The sequence below is a fragment of the Poecilia latipinna genome, unplaced genomic scaffold (genome assembly GCF_001443285.1).
Source record: "Poecilia latipinna isolate Pla-1442-1.1 unplaced genomic scaffold, P_latipinna-1.0 Scaffold114, whole genome shotgun sequence".
In the NCBI taxonomy this organism is placed as follows: Eukaryota; Metazoa; Chordata; class Actinopteri; order Cyprinodontiformes; family Poeciliidae; genus Poecilia; species Poecilia latipinna.
In genome coordinates this window covers 681,944-691,835 of record NW_015112730.1, presented here as the reverse complement: position 1 = coordinate 691,835, position 9,892 = coordinate 681,944, and the positions used below count along the sequence as shown (strand labels likewise).

General features: G+C 38.9%; 1 protein-coding gene across 1 annotated transcript in view; it reads right to left on the bottom strand.

Moving 5' to 3' along the window:
• LOC106944852 (gamma-aminobutyric acid receptor subunit rho-1-like) overlaps positions 1–9,723 on the bottom strand; it is a 19,841-nt gene extending 10,118 nt beyond the window's left edge. Inside the window, exons 1-5 of the mRNA XM_015028129.1 lie at positions 8,887–9,723; positions 4,248–4,295; positions 3,364–3,470; positions 370–437; positions 66–289 (exon numbers count right to left, since the gene is read on the bottom strand). Coding sequence (XP_014883615.1) covers positions 66–289; positions 370–437; positions 3,364–3,470; positions 4,248–4,295; positions 8,887–8,990 — 551 coding nt within the window. The 5' untranslated portion in view covers positions 8,991–9,723. The remainder of the gene's footprint in view (positions 1–65; positions 290–369; positions 438–3,363; positions 3,471–4,247; positions 4,296–8,886) is intronic.
• Positions 9,724–9,892: the final 169 nt, after the last annotated feature.

The window sequence follows — 9,892 nt, the reverse complement described above, 5'->3', positions numbered from 1 at the left end:
TGAAAAACAGCCAGTCCCACTAACTGACATTATTAAACTAAACTGGATAAACTAAAATGGATTACCTGAGGCTGTAAAGAACTTTGCCGTCGGGGTACACTCGCAGCATGACATTGTCTGTGGTCGTGTCATGTGTGAATGACTTCTTAGAATGGACAAAAAACATGTCAGGTACCCATATCTTCTTCACCAGGCGGCCATCGAAGGTCATGCTCTGGTTGGTGTTGCTTTTAAATGACAAACGATCGTCTTTCCAATAGTGTCTCAGATACAAGGTCATAGTGAAATCCTTAAGAAAGGAAATGAAAAATTGCTTTTCATTGTTGCTTCAAATAGTAAAGTGCAGAGAGCTGTTTCACAATTACATACCATGTCAACCTCTGAAATTGCATCCAGGCTTTCAACCTGAACATCCACTCCAACTGGGACAGCAGGCCCTAGAAAAACAGGATACAACTGTTTATTTATAAAGATCCACTGACCTCTCATTTACATCAGTGTTATGAAAAGGGTGCAGATGTAACCCAGGAGCCTCATTTGGAGCAGCTTGGATTATCTATCTTTGTTTTATTCCAACTGTTCTGATTTAGACAATGACTTCTGCTTTCTATTGCCAAATCCCCTTAAAAGCTGGTGTGTGCTGATCCCTGGATCCTAAGCACCGAATCGGAGGCATAAGTGCTGTAATCCCAACAGACATGAAACCAACTGTTGTGTGTGTATATATATATATCTCAACTGTTTGATATTTGTAGAGCATAAAAAATGAAATAACACGTGTATATTACTCTACACTCCAAGTTTCTCCAGTCTACATAAGTGTAAAGGGAGCATTGTTAGATACGCATTCTGACTGTTCTTGATTCAGTATGATGCTGTTGTAGTCAGGAGTTGTTCTCAGCAGGATGGCAGATGAAACTGCTACTAACACATACAGTTTTTGCATTTCTTTTGTCAAAATGATCTTTGAGGAGGGAAGAGAGATCAGATCCCTCATTAAAGCCTTTTTACCATGTGAGTATTCCAGTCATTAACCCTGCAGTTAGCCCACTGACAGTGGATTTTTAAATGGTACCTTCAATATTCATTAGCTTCAAATGTAGGGATCCAAATAGTTTGTGGCCTTGTATTAACATGGTCCATGGCCATTTAATGAATTTCTTTATTCATTCCAGGTAGGATGGATTGGTGGTGTAAAGTCAATGTCACAACTCAAGTGATTGTCTACTACTCATCCAGGAGCAGTGAGTACTGCAAGTCAGTGACTTGATGCAATTTGCTGAGCTTCCTTAGACCAGGGGTGTCAAACTAATTTTCATTTTTATTGTGAGACATTTCCAGATCATGAACATCCTCAACGGCCGGTTCAGTTCGTGCCAAAATGTATTAATAAAACCCATAAACAAACTGTTAAAATATTAATAAATAGCTGCCTCCCCATTTGATGAGTATTTCTTCAAATGAAATCATATTGAATATCTTTTCACAGTGATGTAATTTGACAGCACACAAATAGCAACGGTTTTGATTTGATTAATAGAATAAAGTTTAAGTACATAACTGTTATTTTGAAGGTTCAATTTATGTATCCTTGTAGGACCACATGAAAACATGTGGGAGTCAGATTTGGCCCCAGGGCCTTCAGTCTGACACATACTGTATGTTTTATAATTTAAAAAACTAACTGAGCTCACTGTCCTGGTATATCACAAAGATCAGTTGGGATGTGTGCATGAGTGAATTGAAATGACTTTTTGGAAAGTGCCTTGAGACAATATTTGTTGTGAAATAGCACTACATAAATAAATTGAACTGGACTAAATATCACACTAAAGTTTGCAGACATTCATGAAGGCCACAGTGATTTCTAAGGCAGGGATGTGATGGCAATTTTAAGTTAGAGAGAGAAACACTAAATATGTCCATTAAACATGTGACCTGGCATATCATCCTGTCCTGTGTAGACTGACTTAAATTCATCACCAAAAGTGTGGCAGATGGTAGAGGACAGTTGTGGCTCTTCTGTCCTGAGCCACATGTTTTATTTCCCTGGAAAACAGAATGTACTCCTGATTTTTTCTGTCTGATTCATCTCTGGTTTCTTGATGGCTGAGAATAGGTCAGTTTTGCTGACCCAAGTAACTATACACTGTAAAACATTTGAGCCACATTTATTTGTGTCTATTATCTTCTAATCTATAAGGCAAATAAATTTAGTGAGGTTTAGATTTTTAACCTAAATGTGAGTTTGTGAAAGATAAACTTAGAGTAGTAAGTTGTGTTAACTTTAGTCAAACCTCTAAAAGTTAATAAACTAGAGTTTTTAGGTTAGCGCTGTGCTGTTTAACAGAATTTATTATCATTTCAGAAGTTTTGTTCTTGTAGTTTGAAACAATAATTTGAATTATCCCAAAGTAAAATAAGTAGTTATTTTAACTTGATATTAGAGAAATGTGTGCCCTTTAACTAGGTGAGGAAAGTTTTTCCGTGCATATTGTGAAATAATTATTAGGTATAAAACACAGCCTTAAGTTAAAACTCACAATTCAAGATTAATGAACTTAAAACACAATGTTTATACAACTTGTCTCTTGTTGTAAAATCAACTTCATGAACTTTAATTTCTGAGTTAAAACCAATACAGTTTTCTTGTTGACTTAAATTTCATGTTCAAGGCAGCAGGTGGATTTTCATTTTCAAATTAAACCACCTTCAAATGTTTTAAAATGTAGGGTTTATTCCTATCTCTATCTTCTAGATGCTTCATGTCATCTTTTGCTTCTGGTTGGTCCAAGTGGCCAGTAACAACCCATATGACACGGTCAGTTATAGAGCTAAGAGAATGTCCCAAGAGAGTCTCTGAGGCCTGGATTGGCTGACTGCTTCAAATAAGGAGTCTTCTTATAAAATATGTACTTAGTCTCATTAGCCGGTAGTTTTAGTATCTGTGGAGTCATTTAGGCTATAGCCTTTAACTGAATGAAGTATTCCAAAAACTCCATCTGAGACTATGAATCTATAGAGGAATCCAAGTGAGAGACTTCACTTCACAATGACTCCAGCTTTGAGTCATAGAGCAGATTAAGATGGCAGTTATTGAAATCGAAAGCTACAGACAGGCTGCTCAGTAATTAATCACTGGCTTGCAACAGCATGGTTCCATCGTAATCCCACACTGTTATGTCATCTTCGTCAGTCAGGACTGGGCGCTCTCACTACTATGTTAATAAAGAACTGAGTCTGGAGAGCGTATTTACAGTCGAGTCTATAAAATCAGCTGGATATTTATAAGCAACACACCTGAAAACACATCATAACCTACGAGTTTCTGCACAGAAGGTTCCGAAAGATGAGCCGCCTTACCTCCAAACCCTGGTCGCATTGTGAAGTCGTGGTCATCTATCCTCAGCAGCTGCTCTGACTTCGTAGCCCTGGCTTTAGTTATATCTGGACTTCTCTTGAATATCGGGCTGAGAAAAAATAAGGGAAACTTAAATTTTTAAAGAAAGAGTGAGAATTAATGTCTTTGGGGCCTTTGTTTTATCAACACACTTCCCCTGTTGGGCCCTTTCAGAATCTGCTGGGATTTTAATCATTTTAAGGCCGTAGCTGATTTATTTATTTTTTTAAAGTAGGGGTTGTGAGTTGATGTTGTGTCAGGGAGGGTGGGTAAAAATAAAACCTTCAATCTTCTGACTTCAAGAAAAGCCCTCAACAATTGAAGTTCCTTTTTCTAATTCAGCTTATCTCATATAATTAGACTGATATTAGAGTAGTGACATGAACCCACAGCAGTTTCTAAAAATGTGTCAAACTGGGCTACAGAATCTCAGAGGAACCAAAAACTAAGTATGTTCTTTGGTGAGCAAACCTAATAACAATTCAACTGAGTCTTGGATGTTTAACATTTTGATACTTTTATTAACTTTTTACTTATTCTTTCAAAATGGCTGCTTCTTCAAAAAGAATTTAAGATGAGTGTTTTCTAGTTCTTTACACATAAAGTTGTTCTTCACAGGCAAATAATCTGATGAATTTCCTAATTCTAAAGGCTGAGGAAGGATTATATGGGGTTTAGTGAGAAACATGAAACTGGGCCATCTGTCTCTGTAGATACCAAAAACAATGGTGTGATTAAAATGTTGACCTTATGCCTCAAAGTCCACTATGCTTCTTTAATCTCCACTTTCAACTAGCCTCAGTTATACTCCTAATTGAACTAAAAATAGATAAATACATAAAAATACCTGCCAGTCTTGTGACTGAGTCCTAGTGGAGACATCTCTTGTGTCAATCTGAAATAAGAAAAAAGACAACATTTTATTATGCACTATTAGATAACATTATAGCAATAAGGGAGCTAGAAGAGTAATGGTCTAACATTCATGTATTTCTGAGAAACTCAACAGAATTTATAAACTACAGTAACATTTATATTGTTTATTAATTTATTTAAATCTCTAACAGTCACATTACATTAGAAAAACTACTTTATTCTTTAGAAAGTAAATACAAATCTAGAATGTTTGGCCACCAAAAAGCACAAGAATGGAAGAGACAAATGTTTACAGTTGTTTTAAACGAGCCACCCTTTAAATTGTTTTAATGCAAAACATTTGATCTGCTCTATAGAAGCAGCATTAGATGTTCAGCTGCTCTGAAGTCTGTTTGACATCTGATTCTCCACTTTGTGATGCTCTGAACCTTTTCAACATGAGACAGATCTGAGATGCAGACAGGCCCAGGCCCAAAGCTCTTCCATACACAGATTTATTGTTTCACATTAGTCACAGAGAAGTCTGAGTATTGATACTAAGGATCATGTTGGTCTACTGTCCACTGCCATTTACACTCCACATGAAAAGCATATTTCAAGTGTAACCCTGCAGAGTAACTATTGTTAATATGCTTATCAGACACAACTGTTAAGAAAACTTAATTTATTATGTATTCTTAAACCAATAGACGTCTTATTGTTGTGTTAATGGAAGAAAGTAATTAATACTTTTTAATTTGCTGCCATAGTGTTGATGTACCATGGGCCTCTCTCCCTGGGTGGATATCTGTAGACGGGGTCAGTGGGGAGCTGACAGGAGGGCATTTATACCCTGGACAACTCCCTTCACTCACTCCATCATACCTCACATGCAGAGCCTTAGGGTGCAGGCGCACATCACAAAGAACATCACCATAGTTGTGACCGCATAAGTTCCTAAGGTTCAGGATGACATGAAATAGAACTGCAACAATTTGTAGTAATCCATTAACCCCATGAAGCAGGCTGCAGCTTCACTGAATAAATCTCTCCAGTTAAAACCAGTAAAATCATCTAATCTTCTCAAATCTGAAATCCTCTGACAACTGCACTGCAGGGAGACAGACAGCCTTTGACTGTGGCAGACCATTAAAACATTTTAAAGATCTTTGATTTGTCCAAGTAGATTGAAAATAGGGTTTTATTTTTAGCCCAGAAATATTCCTGGGCTAAAAATTCCTTTTAGTTCAGGAATCTATGTAACAATCATATCAATACTTGACAGTCAGTTTCAAGAACTGCAATGTGTAAAAGCTTAATGGTTGTTCTCATTTCAGAGTCTATTTCTTATTCAGGAATTATATTTGTTATACAGGATTTATTCTTTCCTATTCTCAGGAAAACAACCTCTGTCCCTGAATGTCACCTGACCCGTTATGAGACAGGAAGATGCTAGCAATGCTTCATGATATTGTGACTCTACTAAAGAGTTCATTGTTCATTCTGTAATTTTCCCAGCTGGAGAATAAGGAAAGAGTTTTACTCCTGGTTAGAGTTTCCGTATTTTATCTTGTACTGTATTTTGCTTTGAGTTTTCTCTGCAGGGTGTCTGGGCTCTCCCTTACAGATGGGGTCAGAAACTTGGTCAGCAGGATGAACTCAGAGTCGAGCCGCTGCTGCATTTTGTTTTGAGTTTAAAGATTATTGTTGCATGGTTCTGTGTGTTTTTTGTTGTTGTCTTTAAGGGTCCTGTCCGGCAGCAGGGCACTCAGGATTATTGTCTGAGTGCCAAAGTGACACTCAACAAATTTACTTTCACAAGTTTTCATCATGATGCTCCACTTGAAATATATGTGAAACTTTATGCAATGGATACAGAGACAAAGAAGAAATGAGAAAAGAAAGGAAGAAAGGTTGGGAAAGTTTTAAAGAGTTTGTATCCTTGCAGTTTTTCCTCCATGCACCTTTTCTTTGCCCCACATCTCTGAGCTGCAACTACATCACAGGATACATGAAGTTACAGTAGATTGAACCTGTGAGTCTATTTTTGTTCTAAAGTAGGGATCTCTTAATCTTAATTGTGTGCACACAATCTCTTGGTTATTTACAAGTGTAAGTCAGAAAGACCTGATCACTTTGGGTCTTTCTGGGATAGGCACAATCAGCCTTGAGCTTTTGGTAGCATAGTTACTGAGAATTGAGAGTTCATTCCAGATGTCATACTAAAGTTCAAGAGTGACTTCAGCTGATTTGATGAAGGCAGAATATCCACTTTCAGATGTGAGCCCAAAATCAGCAACTGGAAGTAAAGACAGTCTACTACTTCAGGATCAGCATCTGATGTGAGACAGGAATAAACAGGTGGGGGAGATGAGACAGGAAATCAGCTGGGTAGTTCTGAGAATCTGACTGTCAAATAACATCACGATCGAAACACAGCAGGCAGGCAGCGCAGCGGATGGTACGCATACCAGTCCTATTGATTCATTTGGTGGTCTGTGCGTAGAGTGAAACCTCAGCCCCATAAATATGTTCTCCAGTACTCTGCATCTGACACAGAAGGAATAGCTTTTTTCCATCAGTAGAGTACTTTTGTCCTGTTGCACACAGTGTGCCTCCTTCTGTGCCACCTGGGTTATCATACAGCGCCCAGCCCACAGTCACTTGCATCAGTAGAGGTCACAAAGCAGGGTCAAACCGTGCCAGAGGAGACTAATCACAAGGAGGTTTTTAACTTCTCTAAAGCTTGTTTGTGTATCTGAATGTCCATTAGAATGTTGTCTAATGGACAACATTCCTAGGATGAAGAAACCTAACCTAAAAACCAGAGTGATGTCTTCCCATGAAGCACTGCACTACCAAGCAGCTGCTTGACAGCAATGATATCCACGTAGTTTTCCTTAAGAATTTCCATCATCAGGTTCTGACAAGCTGAAAGAACAGAGACCAGTCACTGCAGAATGTGAAATGATCATACCTACTGTAGTAAAACTTGTCAGGTCTGTGCTATCTTCATGTGCGGGCAGTTTGTAGTGTCAAACATCAATCACAGAAAATATTTTTGCACCTTACAAGAAGACAAACAATTAGCTTGAGTTGCTTAAAAAATCTGGGATCCACTCAGTTTTCATCATCACTCTCTCAGCACAGTAGGAGACACTTCTTGCAAATGTTATGCCCCCTATTCTCACCGCCTGATGCCGGTTGGTGAGAAAGTTCTTGACCCAAAGGCACATTACATTGAAGGTCCTGAACTGAAGTTGATGAATAGCATCCTAGCATAAGTTGCTGCAGATGTGTCAGGGCTGTGTAATCCCCTGTGGACCGATTCCTCCTGTAGGCAAACTTTTGCCTGTCCAGACCAACAGGAAGGTGTTTTAGGATGAGCCTCTCAAAGCACTTCAAAGTGACTGGGATTTATTTCAGATCTCTTTGGCCTTTACTGTAGGCTAACTTGTCAGATGACCGGTAGGCAGCATCATGGGCTCTGAGCAGGGACCGCACAGTTCCATCCATCTACAGCTTCTGATTAGGTAAACCCTTGATAGTTTTGGTGGGTAGGACAGCATCTGTGCAAGACTTCACATAAGACAGAACCTCAGATCTAGAGATCTGAGCTCTCTTTAAAAACCTATTATTGAGTAATCTCACAACAGTCCTGAAGTGATGAGGCGGCCTCCTCAGTCCAGACCTGAATAGTTCTAATGGCGGGTTTTGAACTACAGATCAGCAGTCAGTAGGTGGGGATGAATTCAGCTGTGATGAGGTCAGACAGTCCCAGATGTGGACCTCTAGCAGCCTCGTATGCCCCTTTGATGTTACAGTAGACCTGATCCAGGATATTTTTGTCTGTTCGAAAATTTATGAATTTGGGTAGCACAGTCTTAAGTACTGCTTGAGTAAAATCTCCTCCCACGATCACAACTGCCTCAGGGTGAGAGTTCATCTGTCTGCTTATCAGACAGTAAAGCTCCTCCAGAGCTATTAGTATTAGCTTTTGGGGGAATATAGACAGCAACCATCAGAATGGAGCAGAACTCTGTTACCAGCAGAAAATGATACACTTGTTATATGACAGTGGACAGAGTTTTAGTGGATTGTAAGTTATCCCGGCTTGTTTAGTTAAGTACTAGTCCAGAAATACATTCTGTTTTTCAACCTGGTGTAAACAGAAATTGTAGACTTGAGTGGAAATTAATTATAGATGACAGACACAGTAAAGGAGACATCAACTGCAAAAAATACCCATTAGATGAATGTAAATGTAAAATGTGTGCTGCATTGTGTTTCTTTCTTCTATTTGTAAAAATGATCAAATGTAAATAAAAAGTAATGCAGTGCCACACTAGGACTGCGACATCTTATAGATGCTGTCTAGAGTTTAAAACAGAGCAAAGCTTTGGTTTGCATGTTAACTGTTTTTTTTTTCTTTCTGACATTAGGAAGATGCGACCTTTATTTATTCTGTGATTTATTTCTATTTAATTGAGTTATTTCTGGAAATTACGTAATTTTGGTTCTATAGTGAAGCACTCTACTTTTCAGAATATTATTGTCAACGCAATCCTAAACCTTCATACAATTGGAAATCAGAGACATCATCTCTGAAATGTCGTTCACTTTGCACTGACCTGATGTGTCTATACGGATGCAGACTTTGCCCTCTGGTGCGCTTGTGTCCGGACACCTCGACCATCCAGAGCAGCACGCTGAACAGAACCACATCCGTATGCATGACGTCCACAGCCACAGCCTTCTGCTCCAGAACGCTCAGATGTGCAGCCTACTCCAGAGTCTGTCAGTGCACAGGCCGGACGCTCCGAGCATGACTCGCACCGAGGACATAGTAAGAATGCATACATAAACGTCAAAGTCTTTAATCTCTTTGACGATAGGGATGCAGTTAGCCTGCAAATCTGCACGAGTCAAATGGCACGGATTTACTCTGAGCGCCGAGTCAATAAAACCGCGGAGCACGTTGATCCTAATGGTGAGAGAGGTGGAAAGCTTTGGACAGAGTTACAGTCACTTGATGTCATTTCAGAATCACCACTTCTACACCAACTAAAGATGCATTGTTTTCACAGTGGGTGGGAGCCGGAGGTCCCGTGGAAACCCCACGCCTGCAGCAGGAGAGCGCAGGACGCGGCTGACCGCTGCGCCTCCACGCCCCTCCTCGTTGATCTTTCCTCAGATTCAGTTTGTCTTACACCAGGACTCGGACCTTATGATCCATGATCAAAAACACATTAGGGCATTGCTTTGCCCCAGTTTGTTTCAATTACCAATAAGTGGTGTATAGAATATTATGCAACAGTTTGATAATCCTGTTGGCTACAGTACGAACAGTGGATGAGTAATTCCACAGGGTTTTTCATCCCATCAGCATATTTCTCTGGTCTACCTTCTTGCGCTGGAACAATAAATAAATAGACCTACAGTTTATTTTATCACGTTCACTGTTTCATTGTATATTGTAAGTTGCAAATTAAGTAAAAATGCAGATATACACCAGACATATAATAATAATAATAATAATAATAATAATAATAATAATTAATTAATAATTAATAATAATATATTTTTATTTCCTTTATTTAACCAGGTAAACCCCGTTGAGATCCAGATCTCATTTTC